The sequence below is a fragment of the Cheilinus undulatus genome, linkage group 7, assembly GCF_018320785.1.
Source record: "Cheilinus undulatus linkage group 7, ASM1832078v1, whole genome shotgun sequence".
NCBI classification, from domain to species: Eukaryota; Metazoa; Chordata; class Actinopteri; order Labriformes; family Labridae; genus Cheilinus; species Cheilinus undulatus.
Window position 1 is genome coordinate 32,463,350 of NC_054871.1, and position 21,866 is coordinate 32,485,215.

The 21,866-nt window shown below is 39.4% G+C and overlaps 2 protein-coding genes across 4 annotated transcripts; one reads left to right on the forward strand and one right to left on the reverse strand.

The window, feature by feature from the left end:
* Positions 1 to 1,820: 1,820 nt before the first annotated feature.
* LOC121512730 lies at positions 1,821 to 14,041 on the reverse strand. 3 transcript variants are annotated; one of them, XM_041792144.1, is made up of 4 exons: positions 13,958 to 14,041; positions 11,973 to 12,049; positions 10,938 to 11,136; positions 1,821 to 2,904 (listed from the first exon to the last, which is right to left on the reverse strand). In XM_041792144.1, the coding sequence occupies exon 4, from the start codon at positions 2,873 to 2,875 to the stop codon at positions 1,940 to 1,942; it is 936 nt and encodes a 311-aa protein (XP_041648078.1). In that variant the 5' UTR covers positions 2,876 to 2,904; positions 10,938 to 11,136; positions 11,973 to 12,049; positions 13,958 to 14,041; the 3' UTR covers positions 1,821 to 1,939. The 3 variants fall into 3 exon arrangements, with proteins under 3 accessions (XP_041648078.1, XP_041648079.1, XP_041648080.1); XM_041792145.1 differs by lacking the exon at positions 13,958 to 14,041 and adding an exon at positions 12,832 to 12,882; XM_041792146.1 differs by lacking the exon at positions 10,938 to 11,136.
* Positions 14,042 to 14,122: 81 nt separating this feature from the next.
* Positions 14,123 to 16,118, forward strand: org (oogenesis-related gene). Its single transcript, XM_041792149.1, has 6 exons — positions 14,123 to 14,281; positions 14,380 to 14,451; positions 14,525 to 14,744; positions 15,336 to 15,499; positions 15,804 to 15,911; positions 15,997 to 16,118. The coding sequence occupies exons 1-6, from the start codon at positions 14,228 to 14,230 to the stop codon at positions 16,042 to 16,044; spliced, it is 666 nt and encodes a 221-aa protein (XP_041648083.1). The 5' UTR covers positions 14,123 to 14,227; the 3' UTR covers positions 16,045 to 16,118.
* Positions 16,119 to 21,866: the final 5,748 nt, after the last annotated feature.

A 21,866-nucleotide genomic window follows, 5' to 3' on the forward strand; every position in this document is an offset into this window, starting at 1 on the left:
AAATGAAGACAATCATATTTTTGGATTGGGCAGTGAAAATAGCATGCGTAAAGCACCAGAATAAATTAAAGACAGACTCCGTCTTTGGCGAAATGTTACGAACATTTCCAGCATTTTTTTTTAAGTCTAGAATTCATTTGTCTATAAGAAGGGGACAGGGTCAAACTTTCGTTATCAGTAGGTGCAGAAGTTAGTGTGAGAAGCCGTGCGCAACTATTGGACCGTAGTATGCAAAAAAATCTCATAAATATTTATGTCATACAGTGAATGCTGACAACTCTGTAACAGAGTTATGGACAGCTGGAGTAGAGGCAGGGGTAAATCCCCCTTCTCCCTGTGGGGTGAAAAAATATCATGGAGGGGTTATCTGTAGCAGAGGGGGTAAATCCCCCCAGCAAATCAGACCCCGCGAAGTGCTTTGACGTCAGCACTGCGCGCTTGAAGATGGAGCGCGGCTCGGCACGGCGCGGCGCGGCCAAACTGGTGATGGAGATGCAAATCAGCACGGCTTGGTTTGGTTCTGTGCATCCAAAAGCTGTCCGACCAGGGCTGTGTCAATCCTCCTTTCCACCAGGTGGTGCCCTCAGGCAGGTTACTCGGCAAATCTGCACCTCACTGCAGCCTCAATTTCTGGCACAAAACATGTCTAAAACTTATGCTGGGTACTGTATGTAGAACATATACAAAAAAGTAAGGAAATTTGTATTTGGTAGATTATGTTTTTGCCGTAACAATGAGTCATGGTAATAAATCACATTTGTAAGGAACATGCATTTGTGAGCTGAGTATTTGGGTTGCGCCCATAAAAAAAATAGACACTTGCATAAACTGGTAAAAACAATTAAAACAAATGCAGTCGTATTATTATTTATAGATTGTACATCTATACGTGTTAACACTGTTTAGTTACTGATGCTGCAGCTTTTGTGGTATTTTGTGATCACTTTTCAGGATGTGGTTTGAGGTGCTGTTCATTTGTGTTGTTATGTGTATAGAAATGTGCCTCATTTCTATTGATCTCTTATTTTCTTTAATGCACACTTATAACTGGGTTATGGTCACTTGAGGTATGTTGAATTTAGAGAAGATAAAAGTAACTCTGTTATTCAAAAGGATTTAAACTGACTGTGTACTGCAAGTTTTTTTGTATTTGGTTTTTTTTTTTATCTGAATCAAGGTTAGGGTGTAAAATCTCCTGTTATGCACTCAACAAACATGGTGGGTAATTATACATTTAAATTGCTACAATCTATTTTTGTGATCTGGGACCCACTTTTGTATTCTCCATCCACTCCATTTGGAGCCTGGCAATCTGCGTCACTGTAACAATAACTCACTAAAATTCAGTGTGTGGGAGAGTCGAGGATGCATGTTATAAGGATGCATTAGTGGAGCATCATAAAGGGACCCTCCACTGAAGCTCTTCATATGCAAAGGAGGGAAGACAAGTGCTGGGTTTTTATGCACGCATTCACTCCAGCACTGTAAGACATTATACAAAGGAATTATAAAGACAAGGATAGATAGGAGCAGAGGGCTTTAAAGGACATGACATGTAGGATCCTGAAAGCGGTGGAGGAATTCATTAACCTTAAACACCTGGCTAAAGAGAAGCCTTCTCTGTGATTGCTATAAGAATCTTTAAAAAGACCCTGTGTGATTCTTGAAACAAGAAACAGGTATTTTTCATTCAAAAAGGATTTAAAAAAATCAAAATATATAAAAAACACCAAAGAAACAAGAATTTTGTTTATGTTGCTTTATTCTCTGATATTAATACATTTTTTAATAGCTTAGTCATACTGATATTTGTCTAAAGCTCCAGGAGGAAAGCTTTGCAGCTCATATAGAGATGTGTCAATCAGCACTTTATACATGGGTTATACATATTGAAAAGTTGCCATTGATGCAAGCAAATCCCATAATTTCATTCTAAATGTCAGGATGCAAAATGTTTCTTTAAAACATTATAGAAGCTTCGTTTAAGCTTGCCGTCTTGCTGTCTTTGTGTTGCAGAGAATGAAACTGCAGCATTAGTGGTGTTGGCAGACGATGCTTTCATCTCTCCTTTTGCTACTCTGTCTTTATGATGAGATTCAGTGGAATCTTTGGAGAGTCTCTTCTTGTCTCCTGGAGGGTGTGAGGATCCGCCTTTGTTGTCTACTGCCCCTGTCCTTGGAGCTTTGCTCAGACAGCACACGGTCTCCTCCTCCTTGTTTAAGCGCCGCAGCCCAGCCTGACAGAGAAGGGCCTCTTCGCTCACCATCTGTGGGCTCTGACTCAGGGTGACAAAGCCGTACGGTGTGGTGACCTTGGTGAGATGTGGTAGGGAGAGAGCAGCTCTGCTGGCAGGGTCCAGGCAATGCTGGGCATCGGTGTGGGAGGAGGAATAGGAAACTTCCCTTTGAAGATGAGATTTCCTCTGGGCTAAGGGGTCAGAGACACTGCGCTCAGCCTTACGGTCTGAGAGAATCAAACTGGCACCTGGGAACGATACAGAGGATGAGAGCTTGGAGGAAGTAGAGGAATATAGAGATGACTCCAGCTCAATCCCAGAATCCCCCAAACCTTCTTCCAGCTCTGTATCCTCTTCCTCTCGGTCTAATGATATCAGACTGTTCTGCACAGACAGACTCGGGATGGTGAACTGTGGGATGCTGTCAGGTGTCAGGATGTTTGGAAATATGCTCTCCCGGCTTGTCTGAAAGTCTGATCCTAGAGAGCACCCAAGGGACTTTGCACTGCTGGTAGCCCATAAGAGAGCACGGATCCCAGCGCTGCTGTGCCTGCGTGATGTAAAGAAGTCTTCTTTCACTTTGGCTCCACTGCAGTTTCCTCCATTACTGAATGTTCTTGTAACTGTTGTCTTCTCCATCACTTGGTGTCGCTCCCTCTGCAGACAGGCTGGGTATCAGTTTAGAAACAGGAGAGATGATGTGCTTTTATACTTCTGTGCTTTGTCCTCCACATCATGCATCAACAGAGGTGACGAAAGCAACAGGCGGAAATATTTGCCATTAAAGGAGCTTGTCAAGTATGGAAGCATAATAAGGGGCCTCTTCATATGCTAAGGCACAAACCATAATGGAGCCTCTTCCTGGTCCTTACAGTGTCTTGGATTTACATTTTACTATTTTTTTGAAGAATAAGCTATTACATGGTCAGGGTGTAATGACTTCAACTGTTTTTTTGTGCAGCTATTAAAATTTAAATAAGAGAAAAACAACTTCTCCTGTGTCAAACAGTCCACAGATAAAATTTGTGCTTGACAGATATTTCAATAAAATGTATCAAATCACTTAATGTGAAAAGTTTGTTGAATTTTAAAACAAACAGTTTAAAGCATAAGCTAAAAAATTTAAATATGGCTAACATATCTATCCTGAACCATTCTGGGTTTAACTCATTTTAGTTGTTGATATTTTAATCAAAACGTATAAAATAAGAGCACACTGATAAAGCCTGAGCAAATAGACCAGTTCTGATGTCACAGTAGTTGAGCACACAAAGTAGTGCCAAAAAAATAGCTGGAATAAGTGAAGAAACAAAGGAGTAAACCAGAAACCCATTACAAGGAAAAGATGACTTATTGTACTTTAGGACTGTCAGAACAGAAATGTGGAAAAAACCACAGATGTTTTTGGTAGTATATATAGTGAAAGCAGCAGTTCTAACTGTTAACTCTAATAAACACGACGTTTATCCGGTGCAGCTCACATAGCTTTATTCGCCCTCGAGGTAAACAACAAAACAGACAGTATATCACCTCACCCACATACCATGCTCACCAGCGCCCCCTTGCGCCCATGTACAAAACAAATCAAACAATGTAGAGGAGAAATACATGATAACAATCTCCCAATGCTTTAAACAAAAAAACATTTTTTTTAGTCCAGCAAGAACTGTATATGGGGACAACAAAAAAAAAACATTAGAGTTAAATTTGTTGTACTAAACTCATCAACCAGAGTTTAAACAGTCTCTAGAACAGTGTCCAAAGTCCTTCACTGAGAGCTTTTAAAAGCACCAGAGCTGATGCTCCCTTTTTTGTTAAACAGTCAGCCAGTTGAATTTTTGTGTCTGACCAGAGCACCCTTTTGATTGTCTTGCTTTCGATGAGCTCTTCTATGCTGCTTGTGTCCAGCCTCAGTCTTTTCTCAGTGACCTGTTTTGTGGACTTGAGAGCATCAAACAAGGAGAGATTGTCTGTCACACAGACCAAAGGAGGAGCATTCAGTTCAGCATTTAGCAGTAGTGAGCTCAGAAAAGAGAGTGGCTAAAAAAATAGCATTGTCTATTCCATCTGACATGGCAAGGGTTTCACCTGCAAGTGTGCTCTGTACCACACGTCTTATCTTTTTGGACTGCCAATAGAGGGGTGAAAACTTCCCTCCCTCTCCCATCAGAGCAATCAGAGTTACCCCTTGTATGCCACCATCTGGAAGGTTTCCCAGGGAGGCATCACTGAAAACAATCAGGTTCAGAGCATCATTATTTCCCAAATATTGAAACTTGAGAGCGACTTTTTCAGACTTGAGTTTGCATATCACTTTGTTTGCTTCATGAATAGTTTGAACTGTAGCATTTTTTATGCTGGATGCCAAAATACAAGCATTAAACATAACATCAGGTCTGGTTTGTTTAGCAACCCATAGGATCTGTCCTATTTTTGATTTAAGCTGTTCTTTCTCAGTTTCATTAAGAGGAGCTTCTCTCTGTGTGGCAAGGGCAGCTTGCATGTAAAGGGGTTGTAGGTTGTCAATGTAGCTGTGCTGATGAACTTGTACTACACCATCAATAGTAGCAAAATCTATTCCCACATAGCAGAAGTTGTTGTGTTCCTCCCGCCCAATAAGGAAAGTAGACTTCAGATGAGGAACTACTTCTGTTGTGAAGTTTTGTGAGCCTGCCCAGAGAAAATCGTCAACATGACATGCAAGTACTCCTGAGACACCCTAGCACCTGTTTTCAACATAATTTCTTTCACTTTGTTGTACCAGTAAAGTGATGCATCAGCAAGACCATACACACATTTCTTTAGTTTCCACAGGATACCTTCACTTTTTGCCTCAGGAGGACGGATATAGATATCCCTGGACAGCTCCATGCCTTGCAGGAACGCAGATTTTATGTCCACAGAATGGACGTGCCACTGCTTTTGACAGATGACTGCCAACAACAGCCTAAGAGATTCTGTGGCACAGTTTGGAGAATCTTTCTGAAGCTCTTTCATGTGTAGCTCTTCAAAACCTCTGGCTACGAGGTGAGCTTTGGGCACAATACCCTTAGCAGTTTCTTTGAGGGTACAGACCCATCTGGCGGAGACATATTTTTGACCTACATCTTCAACTTCTTCAAATACATCATTTTTATGCCAGCTATTTATTTCCTCTTGTTTAGCTGAGTCAAAAGAGATGTCTTTGGTGATAAGTACATTGGCCTCTCTTTCTTCTGACTCAATATTAATGCTGTCAACAGTTGATATATCAACTGCCTGCTTTTGCCCTTCACTGCCATCAGGTTCAACATATTGCAGATTATACCAGTTTTTGTGTTTTCCTGTGGCTTTGCCTGCTCTGCCTAAAACTCTGGCTCTGTGCTGAGCTCCATCATCTCTGCTCATAAATGTTACAGTCTGCCCTGTTTTGAGCCGTTTTTCTGCTTGAGCCATGGGATGATGCAGTCCCTCTGCGTTAGTTTCCTCTTCCCTAGTGTTGTCATTAGTTTGTGTCATATTAGGCATTTGTGTTTCACCTGAGCTTGCTTCACTGTCACTGACATCACTTAGTTCATTGTCTGTTATCTGTTCAATATCTAATGCATTATTTACAATGCCATTCTTAACTTTTGTTTCTGTATTCTCATTTTGTGTTTTTTCTTTTTCCTTATCCTGTGTGTTCACCTTACACAGCCTAGACTGATGGACTCTTACAAGGATACCCCCATGTCTTACAAATACAACGGCTCCATCCTGACCAATAACTACTCCTGGCCCCTTCCATTCTGTACAATCTGCTCTTTTGTAATAAACTTTGTCTTCTGTCTCATATTCGTCATCTGTAGGTCTGAGCTGCTTACGAAGTGCTCTTCTTATCCTTTCTGAGCACTCAGCTTCTGTGAACGCTTTCCTAGAAGCATGCATGGTTGATATGTGCTCTCCCACCCTTTTACTTACAGTGGTACCTTCAAGAGCAGGTGGTTTATCAACTAGTACAGAGGGAAGGTTAGGATTCTGTCCAAATACCAGTTGATGCAGACTGTAACCATTTAGCATGCTGTTCTTAGCCATAAGGGCCCAGTCTAAAGCAGTGTCCCAGTCACACTCATTTTCTTGCTTCACCTTCTGGATGAGCTCTGTGAGTGTGTGGTTGTGTCTTTCCAACAGCCCGTTGCTCCAAGGACTGTATCCTGCTGTGGTTTTTACCTCGATGTTGAAATTTTCTGCCATGTCTCTCATCTCTTCATTATTAAACTCTCCACCATTGTCACTGTAGAGCCTCTGGGGTGGACCATGGATGCTTATCCATGAGTGGATGAAGGAGTTGACAATCTCTGAAGCCTTCAATAGGCCTTCAGCCTTTGTTCTCACAATATTTCCAGCGCTGAAACGTGTGAAGTGGTCGATAATATGGAGATACCATACACCTGGTTCCAGCTCATGCAGATCCACTGCTACTGTTTCATTATACTCTGAAGCTAAAGGTAAGCCCACTGCAGGTTTTGGCTTTGTCTTGCTGTGTCTCTGACATATGTCACAGCCAGTTACTATTCCTTGCAAAATAGTAATGCATTCTTTGACTTTGCTTCCTGAGTTATGAAGAAGTCTCTGTAGTCTGTCTGCAGATGCATGACCAAACTGTTTGTGGAGCTTCAGGAGAGCTTTTCTTTTTTCATTGGGGGAGAGGTTCTCCGTCAGTGCCAGGACCTCATCTTCTGCTTGACCGTCATTAGATATTTTTATTTCTAATGTCTCTTTATCTCTTATGTCCACACAGTAATGGCCGGAACTTGTGAATTCAAGGGGAACTGGTTGCTTGAACATGACAGCTCTGTCATTTTCCATGTCTAGAACAGTTCCTGCCTTTTTCAAAGACGCTTTACTCAGCAACAATGGGATGTCGGCTTGGACTACTTCGGTTTCAATGTGACATTTTGTCTGCCCTATTTTGGCAGGTAGTTTTACTTTTCTGTTAGAGTGTACAATGTTTCCATCTCTAAACCTAAAGGGCCTATTATTAGGAGTTTCTGTTTCCAGCAGCTGGTCAACTTGGTCTTGACTAAGATCATCAATGTAGCTTTCTAGCCATTTCTGTCCACAGACTGTACGAGTACAAGCAGTGTCAGTAATAGCTGATCCCAAAGATTCAGTCAGTAAAATCTCTGCATTTGACATCAAGTTCTTTGTAAACAGTGTAATATTACACTCCTCTACATTTTCAGTGAGTCTTAATTGTTCACTTCTGTGTGGACAGTCTTTGGCCCAGTGAAAGGTACTCTGACAAACAGCACACTTTGACCTCCTGCCAAATTTATCGAGTGGATTGGTACCAGGTAACAGCTGCTTTTGTTGTCCACTTGGTGATGTTATATTTCGTTTTCCTTTGGCTTGTTGTCTTTGCTCCATGAAAAAAGCCACGTCCTGGTTCACCTGAATTCCACCAGAGTAGCTCGCCGTTTTTCCCCAGAAGATCCACTTCAGTCCCGACTTCATAGATGAGAACGTTAACTCCGTGCACACCGTCAAAGCTAGTTGTCTGGTTTTTTTCATCTAAGCACGCTGTGTCCAGCAGTTTAAATACTAACACGGCGTCGGGAAGAGTCATGCTGTACTTTTTCATCCAGTTGTAACGCTGTTCAAAGTCGACAATATAATCCGCCATCGAGACAGAGTTGTCTTTTTTAATTCCATCAAAATGAGAGTAGGCTTCGTAAGCCCTGTCCTTTTCCTCCTTCAGGAACACACCGTCTAGTTTTGCTAGCAACGTAGCCATACCGTTATCACTGTCCAATTCCTCCGCCGGTATCTCCATGGCAGTTTCCCGGGCACGCCCTTCAAGCCCGAGAGCAACAGCAAGGGCTTGCTTCTTTTTGTCGAGCTCAGTAACTCGCGTCCAGACATTGACTTCATTCTTCCACGACTCGTAGGGCCGGTCTTCATCAACCTTTGGTGGTATCTTATAGTTTGAAATCATCCTCTGCTACCATTGTTAACTCTAATAAACACGACGTTTATCCGGTGCAGCTCACATAGCTTTATTCACCCTCGAGGTAAACAACAAAACAGACAGTATATCACCTCATCCACATACTATGCTCACCAGCGCCCCCTTGCGCCCATGTACAAAACAAATCAAACAATGTAGAGGAGAAATACATGTTAACACTAACAGTTTATTAACCCTTTACCTACTGAGTTTAAAAATGGCAATTTGGACATATTTTGTTAGTATAACTGTAAAATAGTCAGGAAATGCCCTAAGTCTGAGAGCTTTGGTCCCTTTCCCAGGAGTACTTGAACTTGACTTTTCAACATCTGGTTAATGATTATTGCACATAATATGGAATTGTCAGCAGTTTAACGAAAAACACAAAAACGGATTTGTTTTTCATGGCTTTTATGAGAAGAAATTTTGTTATTGCTCATGAAGTTTTGATTTGACATTTGAAATGTGAACCTATGCATGTTTAGAACAATCACCAGTCATTTTTTGAGTCTAGGACTCTGGGTGTGCAAAACACAGTGCAAAAGATAACTATACATAGGCGAAGTGTTTTTTCACATTGCACATGACAGACACTCACAAATGCCACTAACACTATTTTTTTAAAGCAAAATACCACTCTCACTCGCTCTCCTTTCACTCTCTTCCTTCACTCTCCTTTTCTCATTCATCTTCTGCCGAAGCTGCCGTTTTTGCGGTGCTGTTCGACATTACCGTAATATAAGTACCAACATCACATATTGCTGGAAAGCACAAATTCTCAGCTCTCTTGGAATTTTTTAGATTGAGCAAATTTTCAAGGAGTTACAGTGTTGAGAATCCGCGTAGCGGTCTCGCGATACTTCTGGTATTTTGCTATGGTGTTTTGCTATGAATGCCCACTTAATATGGTTGCGAGTACTGTAATGAACCTCATATGTGTGCATGCCCACAATTCTCAGCTTTCCAACAGCGCTGGAATTTTTCTCATCGGACAAACTTTGACAGAGTTACGGTAATAATACTCCGGACATATAAAACACAGTGGTAGGTAAAGGGTTAAAGTGAAATGTGACACTGAGCAGTGCTGTCTTTAGTTTGCATTGCTGTGGCCACAGGGAGGCATTGCAGTGTACTGAAAGGGTCAATGACACATGCAATTAATCATGCTAAAAAATGAATGCCCTTATTATTGACCTTAATTAATGCAATTATTGCTCTAACTTGGACAGCCCTGATCTAATGTATATTAATAGTCTTAAAGAAAACTTTTCAGCTCTTAACAGATTCATTAAAGGTTATATAGCGATCTCCTGAACTCTTCCTCACTTCCTTCTTCATACTGTTTTTGTTGTATACATACTGTAAAGTACTTTCTATGATATCACATGCAGGGTTTCCTTCAGGATATTTTGAAACTGTGGGGAAGGGCTTTGACTACCCCCCCCCCCCCTTAAAAAAAAGACTCTTAAAATGGGAGTCTGCTTTTTTTACGTCCTCTTGCAATTAATTCATTCCAGAGGAGCCACAGGTAAGCCTCAGCATATGATAGTTTTTGATATTATGACAACTCATAAACATTTATCACTCACTTATTTAACAAACTAATGTTAGTTTGTTCATGCTTGATGTCAGACTTGTACTCACGGACGGACATAAAAAATATCTTGGATTAGATGAACGTCTGACAGTCCATTGCTATTGTTTTTATCCACTCTCGTATTGTAACAGAAACAAAACTAAAGTTCCGCCTGAGTTTTTACGTCAACGAGCTATTTTTAGATCACTAGCGTCTCATCTCCATCATGACACATGGTTGATGATGAATATATCTACTTAAGTTTATGCTAATCATCAGATTATAATCAGGGAAGTACTAAACTAAGCGAAAGTAATGTTTATCAGCCGTCTGTGTGTGACTACAGACAGGAAGTTGAGACTCCAGTGTTCGTTTTTCAAAATAAAATTACTTAGAGCAGTGTCACATTTTATGATTACAATTTCAAACTCCTATGGTACGTAAATGTGTGCAAATATAGTCTATATGTTTATATGGATCCATTCATACAGTATAATTTACATTTTTAACATCTGATAAAAAAGATCATAATTCTGAAGGCATGGCGGCTTTTATTTTGGCGTGGTGTTGCACCACGATCAATTACATGTAGCGGAAACCTTGATGTGTGATAGTCTCCTCAAATTTACAACACTCGCATAAAGCAGCTTCCCAAATTTTAAGTGTACTGTTAATAAGTCGGGGCCTCGAGTAATTTCAGTGTTGCCCCTTCAAACGGATGTGCTTGGAAAGGCTAGGCCATATGGAGCAGTAGATGGGTATAGTTACTCTGTGTAATTTAGTGAGAATGGGTCAAAAGCAATACTGGCTTGATTGTAGGCTATATTGAAAATGTTTGAAGCGTTTAATTTTTCACCCAGAGATCCTCTGTGTTTGGCACTATTAGAGCTTCGGCTACTGGCTATGTGCTCTTCCACCCCAGTGCATTTCAACAGCTGTTTGTGTCTGCAGGCTTCATGAAAGGACACAACAAGTAACTAATCCAAGACAACACTAAAATTGGTGATTTCGACTTGACGTGCCTTTTCCTGTGGATGTGAGGGGATACTTTTATGAACCCGACTACACAGAGGAACTTGAGGATGGAGACTCCGCAGAAAGAAAGAGAGGGGAGAGAAACTTTTGTGGAGAATGGTTAGCAGGAGATTCTGACTTACCTGGTAGCGTAGGTGTGAAAACTGTGAGTCCATGTCCTTGAGAGCTACTGTTGTCACGAGTGGGACTTTATTACAACACTTCTTAATGCCATTTTTGACCAAGGACAGTGGCTCAGAGATGTCTGAAGCCTGCATCACTCCCAGTCCAGAGTTCCCCGTCTTACTGAATGCTGGTGTGTTATGAAGCTTATTCCACTTTCTGAAGATAAACAGACCCCAATCAGAAGAGCTGAATGAATTTTGTTGTCCAAGTAAGTTTATGGCTGTCACTTTTTTTTTGTAATGGCTGATAAATAGACAAGCTACAACGAGTACAACATTTTTACTTTATGAAAACCATGTGCCAGCTGCTGAAGTGAAAAACTGGGTGAAAATGACAAGTTTTAGATTAATTACTTTTTGTTTCCGCTGACAAAACAAACAGCTGTTTAGATATGCTGAGGCATAAGAGCACATAGCTGGTAGCTGAAGCTCACATTGCAAAATAGTGCCAAACACAGATGCTTTTTGGTTCAAACATTTTTGATATAGCCTACAGCTGAGCAAGCATTGTTTCATGGCCTATTTTCACTTCAATCACACTAAATTACGTAAAGAAACGACACCTGTCTACTACACTGCATAGCCCAAAAAAAAAACATAAAACACAAAACATTACATTGCACAAGACAGACCATAAACACCCCCCCCCCCTTTAGTATTAGTATTGGTAATGGCTTGGCTAAATTTTTATACTAAACGTTTGTGTCCGCATCAGCCTTAATTTTTGAAATCCGTACACCTCTAATCATCTCTTCTCTCCTTGACCTTATTTGTAACTCCTGATTTAACTTTTGTTAATCTGTATATCTTCCCCTTGAGTTTGTGGCCCATTTCCTTTCTCATTCTTCTATGGCTTTATTCCAAATGATTCCTCTCACTTCTTATTTGCTAAATAGGATTTGTAAATCCATGGTGTAATGCTTGTTTTGCCAACTTCCTTATTTCCCCTCAGACCTTCATGTGCTGGAGCCCACATAAACAGAACAGACATACCTCTATGAAGGAGCCTGGAATCCTCTTGAAATACTTTGAACAGGATATCTTATCAACTGGAGCTGAAGGACCGCAGGCTGAAACACAATCAGTGCAAAATAAGATATTACTAGATTTATCTTTGTCCGCCCACTGTAGAGCCAAAAATATTGCCACCATCTCTACTGAGTAAACTGTTATAATTTCATGTTGGTTTTACAGTGATACGCATCCTTTGTGCCACAGAATAAGGCAATGCCCGCTGTGTGACATTCTGGATCTTCTGATCCAGATGTATATGTCTGTGTATACTGGTGGTAGTTTACTTTAACATGGGTGGAAAATGTTGTTAAAAGATCCACTTTCCTTCTCTGTCTTTTTTCGGCTCCAGCAAGTACACTACATACAGAATTATTAGGCAAGTGAGTATTTTGATATTGTCTTCATTTTTATGCTTATTTTCCAACTCCAAGCTCTATAAACTGGAATGCTTATTGGAACGAAGAATTATCACGCCATGTTTTGTGTAATGAAGCAGGGAGTGGCCTAAAGTGATCACCACCCTATATCAAAGTGTGCAGAAGTCTTAGGTAGTCTCGCTACCTCAGACAAAATGAGCCAAAAAAGAGATTTAGCAGACACCGAAAAAGTAAAAAATCATAAAATCCCTTTCAGAAGGATGCAGCACACTTTAAATAGCAAAACTATTGAAGCGTGATCACCGAACTATCAAACGTTTTGTTGCAAATATTCATCAGGGTCACAAGAAACATGTGGAGGAAAAAAAAGATGGCAATTGACTGCTTAAGACCTAAGAGGAATTAAATGTGAGGCTACCAGAAACCTTTTATCATCCAGTGCTGCCAGAACTGCAACCTACCTGAAGTGTTCAGAAGTACGAGGTGTTCAGTGCTCAGACACTTGGCCAAGGTAAGGAAGGCTGAAATAAGACCACCACTGAACAATACCCATAAGTTGAAATGCCAAGACTGGGCCAAGAAATACCTGAAGAGGTTATCTATCATAAAGTATCCAATTTAAATAAAATATATCAGTCAGAAATCGTTTTATATACTATTTCATGCTAGCAGGCAAGCCTATTTCTGCCAATAATAAAATTTAAAAAATAAAAGTAACATAATTATAAAAAAAACAAAAAGGATTTATGAGAAAGTAAGTCATAATTATGCAATAGAAAGTTTTGACATTGTATTTCATAATTTTTGATTTGTTCTTTATAATTTTGACTTTTCATCCCATGACGTTGGCTTTGTATTGCAAAATTTTAACTTTTCATCCCATAATTTAGATTAAAGTTTTTTTTTAAGATTTGCCAAACTTTCATATTATACTGATAACGTATTTGCTATTACACATAATTCATTTTAAGAATAACATGAAATGTATTAGTCAGAAATCATTATACACAATATTTCCACTTAAAAAGCAAAAAACATAAAAGTTAGGTAATCATTATAACTTTTTAAAGGGTCCTTAATCAAATTTATGAGAATTTAAGTTATAAATAAACTAAGTCAAATTTCTGAAATAAAAATCAAAATTACAAGAAAATCATAATTATTAGATAAAAAGTCAAAAAATATCAGCTACTAAGTTAAATTATGTGATAAAAAAACAAAATTATAAGATTAAAAAGCTAAAATTATGAGATAGTCATACAAAGTAATAATTTCGATTTTGTATCTCATATGGACTTTTATCTCATAATTTTGACTTTTTATCACATAAATATGACCCAATTTCATGTAATTTTAATTCCTTATCTAATACTCTCGGCTTTATCTCATTATTTTGACTTTTATCTCATAATTTCGATTGAAGAATTTTTCCCCAAACTTTAACGTTTTTTCTTCAAGACAGAAATTGGCTTCCATGCCTTTGGTTTAATTGTTGAATTTTGGTCAAGAACTAACAACTACAGGCAGGTTGACTTACAAGCCTTTAGTAGAATGATAAACCACTTTCTAGATCTCTAAAAAGCTTACCACTTTGGTGAAACTGGAGAGAAACGTTTTAAGCAGAAGTCCAAGTCGTTCACCACACCGCCATCTCCTCCTGTTGTGTTGTTGGAGTTAATTGGCGGGAATCCTCCATTGGTCGGTCCTGATTGCGCCAGGTGCATTTCTCCCTGTTGATTGGCTACAAGGTGCAAATCTCCGGGTACATTTCACCCCCCAGAGAAGCAGTTAGTGTAGTCCTTCAGTTTCTCCTCATCGTTGCAGCGGCAGATACACCAAGCGTTGACCCGTAGCAGGATGACTAGTGAAATCAGCAACACCATGGAGCAGGAGCAGGCCCAAAATACAGAGGTAATATCAGACTGAGAAGAATCATGACTGTTAGGCAAAGGAGACATAATTAGCGGCGTTTGCATGGCTCACTTGTTTTCATTTACCTTTAACTGTAGGGGAAAGTCGTGAGGAGAAACGGCGTGTTTCGCTCCCTGGTGCACGGTCTCTTCTGGCCTTTCCGCATCGTGGTAGGAGCAGCAGCTAAAGATAATTAGCAACCTGTTAGCTTAACGTGCGGCCTAATATAGCTCTCATTTACAGGTACGAGCTTACCGCGGATTTTGGTGGGTGCTAGGTTTCCGGCAGTCCCAGGAGAAAGGCCTTGCTAGTCCCGAGGTTACCAGTCCTACTCGTCAGAGCCTAGCTGGCCGAAAACGCCTGCACAGGGCCACCCGCCTACTGCTGTCCATCCTGCCACGCTGGCTGCAGGGCGCCCTGGGATACCCGGTGTCCAGCAGTATCGGGCTCTCCCTCTCCCCAGGTATGACTGCAAAGTTTTTGTATTAAACCAACAATAAATACACCAAATGGTGCCTTTTGTCCGTTGCTTGTTCCCCACTGGCCAAATGAAGACCTAACGCCCAGGCTTAGCAAAGCTTTGTTATTGTAGTACACAACTTTAGCAAGGTAAAGGGCCAGTGTTTATTTTGGCAGCCTTTAAAAAATGGTTAGTCACGACTTTCACTGGAACATTGGAGTTTGTACTTTCACATTATGTTGCACTTTTGTGCATGATTCCATGAAATTTCTCATTTGAATGTAAAATTAAAGTGGCATATCCAGCATCAAAGTAATGATCTGTGGTTAAGCTTTATTTTTTGCTCAAATTGTGGATTGCAGTAGTTGTAGTCCAGCAACACCTTTTTACTTGGCTTATGTGTGGATGTCTGCAGATTTCACTCTTCTCAGGTAGGTTTTATGAGGGAAAAATTGTTTCCATAATTGCCCCGTCTGTTCTAATGTAATGGCTGTGCTCGTCAGTGATTCACCCTTTGACATTCTGTAGAAGATGGTAATGTGTTTGTAGAGAATTGTGTGACGAATTATAAAAGATGAGTTTGTCTCCCAACAGAAATCAGAGTCTCTCCTACTAAACCTTGTGGAAAGGGCAGCAAAAGAAAGCAGGATGAGTTGGATGAGGATGAGGAAGAAGATGAGGAGCATCCGACCTGGGTGGAGGCCCTCACTCAGGAGCTGGCTGACGACGAAGCCCCAGAAGAGGATCCTGACTATGAGGTTAGTGCTTGTGGGGGCAGCAAATACCCCAGATCCCTACTCTAATTTTGGTTTGGCGCTGCCTCTTATTTTAACATTTGGAAGGAGGTTTAGGCCATCTTTCCTTGTGGCCTGGCATGATCTGAAGGGAAAAGAGAGCTTATCAATGCTTCAGTAAAGATGTTTGTAAAAAAAAAATGCAAAGCTTGTACACGTTTTCCCTTCTATATGTAATTAAATATCCTAGCAATTGAACAGTTTCCTGCATATCTATTGGAAATGAAATGCCTTAATGTGCATTAAGATGTGTGGGAACATTTCTCAGCCCAGCACAGTCGAGACTGAGAGTGAAGAGTACCGCTCACACAACAACACAGAAAGCGACATTGAGGTTCAGGAAAAAGGTGTGGTGGTCATTGAAGACGTGAATACGGTAAGATCATAGAGGTGGCCTACTTCATGTTGAATGCATTTTGGTTATGATGCAGTCATTCACTATATATATATTTATTTTACAGGTTGTTGAGCCATCCTCCCCATCTGAAGTCACTTTAGCTGATAATTAATGTGTACATTGACAGTATGTTGAATGTTTTCAATGTTTTTGTATGTTTATATATTAATAAAACCTTTGCCTTGACATTTCTCTGGCCTCTCACTAGATGGCAGTAATGGCATTTCAGCTGCTGAAACAGAAGCTATTAGGGTGGTCCTGTAAAAAGAAAAGTCATACTGAAGTCTAATATCACCTTTGAGGGAAAAGATTGCATCCTACCGGTTTCATTTTTCCTTCATAGATAAGTAGCTGACTCTACCACAGTAGAAGGAGGGCATGTAATTTCACTGAACCTAAAGTTACATTTTCAGGACTTTTCATACAAATTAAATGAATACCCCTGGCTTCCTTCACATATAGACGCATTGCTGTAAAGTGAGTAAAGCAAGGTCAGAGCTGCTTATTTAGTTATTTGAATGTCAAAGACTGATCACATTAAAAGTTGCATGCTATGGAGTGGTTTAGACCTGCCCTCTAAAGTGTTGAATACTGGTAATGTGCAGTGTACAAAAAATTTACCTGTCCACAAAACTTAAGTTTTGTGGTGGTTTGGCACCAGAAATCATATTGAAGTGTGCATGTGTGACAGAACCATAATGTAAGCAGGATCAGGTGCTCTTCAGGTTGTGGGTTAAAGATTAAAACTGCAAAAAAAGGACTAGTGACTTGCAAGATATTAGCAAATGGTCCATGGTAGAGATGGCAATAAAAAAACTGAAGATCTGATAATGTACAGAAAGTGGATGTTTAGGTACAAGTGAGGTGTTGTATGACAAAGGGCACATCGATGTTTTTAAATGTAGTGTACAACAGATGTGAAAGCACAAACACATACAATGAATTGTTCATACTAATGTAAACTTTAAAAAGCTTTTGAGTAGTCGTCAAAAAACTTGGAAAAAGTGACTTCTGACTGCAAGATCAAGTAGGTGTGGAATTAAAGGTACTAAAATCTGTAATCCAGGTGGCAAAGGCAGCCTCATTATAATGAGCTTGAATATAAGGCAGCCACTTCCCCCAATAAAAGACGAGCACTGAAACCCATCTTATGAGGAGCTAGAATGACTGTAAACCTATGACTGGAAATGTTGGATAATAAAATGACTGTTAGGCACTAGCGTCAAGCATAACAGCTCAACAGACAGTAAGGGCTCACATCATAAAGGCACACTTCAAAAATGGCAAGGTCTCACCTCAAACAATGAAGTCTGATGTCATAATACAGGGTATCTGCTGGGTCTTAAATGCAAGACTATAGTATCTTGATTTTAGACTTATTTTTATAGAAATCTGAAGGCTTTAACATGCTTAAAAATGACAGAATATTACATTATTTTCTTCAAACCTGAATGTATGTTGTTCTGCTTTACTGTTTAACTGCAGTGAAAAACTTGTCAATAGGTGTTTTAGATTGTACCATAACTACTTCCAGGCTGCATAAGTGAAAAATAAGACTTTCAGTTCAGCTACGTTATGGAACCAAGTTTTTTTTTTTCTCACTGTCTAATCAAAGCCAAATTCTCCAAGATCAAGCCTATTTTACACACTACGATAGAATTTACTACTAGCATTTTCTTTGTCATATTTTATTCATACTATCAGCATAAAACAAATAGCCATGTTAATATAATGGGTAAGAAATTGAAAAGAAAAATGTATGAAGAGGGGCTTAAAAAGGGTCTTAAGAATAGTCAGATTTTCTGTGTATACCAAGTAATAAGAGACATGTGAAATGACAATAAATTGACAAATTTTAGAAATTTATGGAACACATACAGTTATGGATATCAAAATAGACTTGGAGAGAAGGGGAGAAATCAGTCTCTTCATTAAGGCCAGGAAAGGAGGTTGCCCCAAATGTGTAAATTCAGAAGGTCTGTCACTTGAGTTTATCACTGCCCCTGAGGTTTGGGGGATTACTAAAAATAACCATTACTTTTAAAGATTTTTTTTTCATGCCTTTATTAATAGAGGAGGACAGTGGACAGAATCGGAAACAGGGATGAGAGAGCTGGGGAGAGACATGCCGTGAAGTGCTACAGGCCGAATTTAAACCCCAGCCCACCAAGTACACTGGGCACACCTTAAACCACTAGGCCACCTGCACCCCACCATTACTTTTACAGTGTCTGGGTTGGTGTGGCCAGCTGTTTTGTAGTGCTGTGTCATGGGATAGTTGGGGATTTTTAGTCCTAATGGCAGATTTGTTTTCAGCCAGTCTTTTCCACAGTTTGTGTGGCCAACATAAAAATGAAAACATTTTCTGATTAAAAATTTCCACTAACGCGATTTCTTTCTATAATATTGCAGCAGTTGCAAGCTCCACATCTGTATGTGAAATGTGTTTTTTCTCAGTGTTGTGACCTTTGTCACCTGACTTGTCACATGACATCGTACTTGTCTTTTAACACCTTTTCTCCTGTTGGAGTCTAAATGCGTAGATAGCCCTGTTTGATAAATGATTTTTAAACACATCAGTGTGCTTCGGGTTTTATGGGTCATATGTTGGAATTCCTGAGAATAATTCAACATTTTTTTCTTGTATGAGAGTATTTACAACATTTTGATATATATAAAAGATATTTATAGATGTTAAACAGATTCTTCAGTAGCTATAATGTGTGGCTGGCCACTTTCTAAATGTTTCCTTAACAACACACACAATACTTGCCATCTTAATAGTATAAACTCTTTGAAGAAGACAGTGTTTTTTGTTTTAGTTTTGAGTTGCTGGTTAATTTCTCGATGCTACATATTTCACATCAATGAATGACAATGTGTGGTATCCAAATTTGTGCTTGGGTGGTTGATATGGACCTCTATCACCCAGACTGTAGATGAACTAGAGCTATTTTTGACTGTGACTATGCAACTCTCAGCTGTTTGATGTGAGGTCATCCAGGCAGTAAATGAGTTATCAAATCGCTCACCATCTCACCGTTGAGGGTGAAGCTGCTGATGTAAGGCCTTCTAATGGCTGGCATCTGGAGAGGATGTGGAGTGTAACTTTTCTGCCCACACATTCGTTCCTCCTCTGTCCACCTGCGCACTTAAAGCCACACTTGCTGCCTTTCTGTCTCGCTGAGGATGAGCTGAATGTAAAGAAGCAGACGGCAGTGAAGAGCCTCATGAAACTGTCTGAACTGCTGCTTGTCCTTGTCAGCCAGCACCCACTTTGTTCACTTTGTATATGAGAAGATTTTGCTGCTGGTTTATGGTATAAGATGAGCTAATGTTGGTTTTCAATTTCCTTTTGTGTTTGTCGTTCTTTGCTGAAGTTTAATGCTTTTTTTATGCTGGCCTTAAGGAAACCCAGAGGAGCTATTTATCAAAGTAGCTGAGCTGTTATTCTCTGGGAAGTTTGAAAGGGATCTCCAGTGACGCATCTCTTGAAGGTCAGTTTTCTAATAATGAGAAGTACATGGCACCAAAAAGAAATTTAAACTTAAAACCCAACTAACAAAATGTATTTTTAAGAGTTGAAAGATTTAACATAATGCTGCAGGATTATAAACTGGCGAGTATAACCTGTTCAATGTTATTTTTTAAAAACATTTATTGAATTGTCTTGTTTTCCATAAGAATAAAACAAATTTATAAGCCACAATTGAAGCTGCTGAAAAAGTAGAAACACAATCCCAGGTTACAATTCATTAATTCAGGTGCACCAGTTTGTAAACGGGTTTTTGCATGCAAAGTACATCTGAGTTGGGGGTGCAGTTAGGTCAGGTTCATATACTGGTGCTGCAGTCCTTCAAGGTGATGGCCCAGTTCAAATTGACCTGTGGCTCCTTTTCTGTATATATCATCCCTGATTTCCTCCTCAATTTACTGTCCTATTTAACAAACCCTTAAACCCCAAAAATGTTATTATTTTTTAAAGTACTAATGAAATAATACATGGGCAGAGGTTCAAGTAGGACTTCCAACCGTCAGAAGGGCTTTCATCGCTATAGTGGCTTATTTTGTTTGGCAGCAAAGGTGAGAATGATTTTGACCCTCACCAGCTGCAGTGGTTGCCCAAGAATGAAAGACATCAAATCCATTTCTAGATTATTGTGAAATGCCTTTTCATTTCATGAAGTATGATAGACCTATATTTTTGCAGATTACAACCTTACAACAGTGGGTTAAGGTAGTCTACCTAGTTATTTTTGTTGTAAAGATTAGACATGGACTGAAGACTTGGGGATTAAAATAAAGCCTGCAGAAGGACATGCATGCATTCTTTGTGGATTTATATTATAACACAGAGTTTTCTTTCTGCAGTGTTGACTTTAACTAAAAAACAGGCCTCCTGTGGATCCTTCAAGAGTGTTGAGAAGTCTTGAATTGGGCATTTGGAATTCAAGGCCATAAAAAGTCTTATTTTTACCAGTTAGAGGTTTTTAATTGTAGAAGACACTTTGACTTAAACATATCTTTAGCCAATCATTGATTTCTGGCTAACTTTAATTGATTTTTAAATCCTTTTCTGCATTGTTTAAAATAAGTTTAGTAAACCTGTTAAATTGTTTCATGATAAAAGTCATTATACTGTATACTGATTAAATATGTAGAGGTATTAAATGTGCCAAAAATCATCAAATGTTGGTGTTTATAACAAAAAAATATATTTGTCCAATACCATTTTGCATTTTATAAAAAGTGTATTACATCGGACTATCAGCCCCGGTTAGGTTGATCAAAAAATCTTGCATGTCTTTCATTTTTGATCTTTTTTTTCTTTTACAAAAAGCAGTATTATTTTTTCCTATTCAGCTCTTCAAAAGGTATTATAAAGTCTTAAGTTAATTTTTTTTGTTACTTTAACAACACTATCTCAAAAACGTCAAACAACTGTCAAAGCCACAGAAATTCTTCATTTTAATATTTGAAACTTGGGGGTGCATGTTTATGGCAAAATGATAATGACAGTTGTTTTATTGAAATTGAGATCATGATTATTTAACATAAATAGTCTCTGATTTACACATGCATTTATTGAAATCGAACACTCTTAATAGTTTTACACCCTGAACACTTCAACAAGTGTTCTTACTCAACAGCACACCAGTGTTTTTGTGTCATGGATGAATTTCACAAAATAGGGGAGAAAAGCTGTTAAAAGTGGCCTTGTAACCATTCTGATTTAGTCACTTAGATTTTTCCTATATTGTTTAGTAAATCTTTTCTAACAGTAAATATAAGTCCAGTTCCAATTGATTTTATTAAATACCATTTAACTGCATGTCACAGAAATAGCATATTTACCAAAGGAGGCAAGCGTTTGCTTCCTACTTCCTGTCATGGCTAATGCAACCGTAGATAATTATACAGTGTGTGAACAAGAGAGAAGCTAACCTCTATGACAGCTAAAGCATACATTAATCATTATGACCTTTCTGAAAGTGGTATCCTGTTGTGCAGTTTGGAGCCTGTGTTTGTCATTCTGTGTATTGGCATGATGAGACTTCATAGACTACGGTTTAAAAGAGACTAGATCCATCTGGTATGGAAAGTAATGCATTTGTTGACACCAAGATCTCAGCTGCTTTTAATGAGTTCCTGAAAAACACTTGGAGTTGTTTTGACGGTGAACTTTGTGCCTTTCTCTTTTCCTTTCCCTCTGAGATGTTTTTCTCCTCCTGATGCTTGTGTGCAAAGAAACCCCCCACCTCAGTGAAGCTGCACAGCTTCGGTGCTTGAATGTGTTTGTGAGCAGGGCAAAAGCAGCAGCAGGGAGAGCGTGGATAAAGAAGACGAACTGGTGGTCTCTGGGGGTTCTCATGGCTGTCTGAATGTTTGAAGGATAGGCCGAGCTCGGCAGAGGCAGCGGTGGAGAGCGTCGAC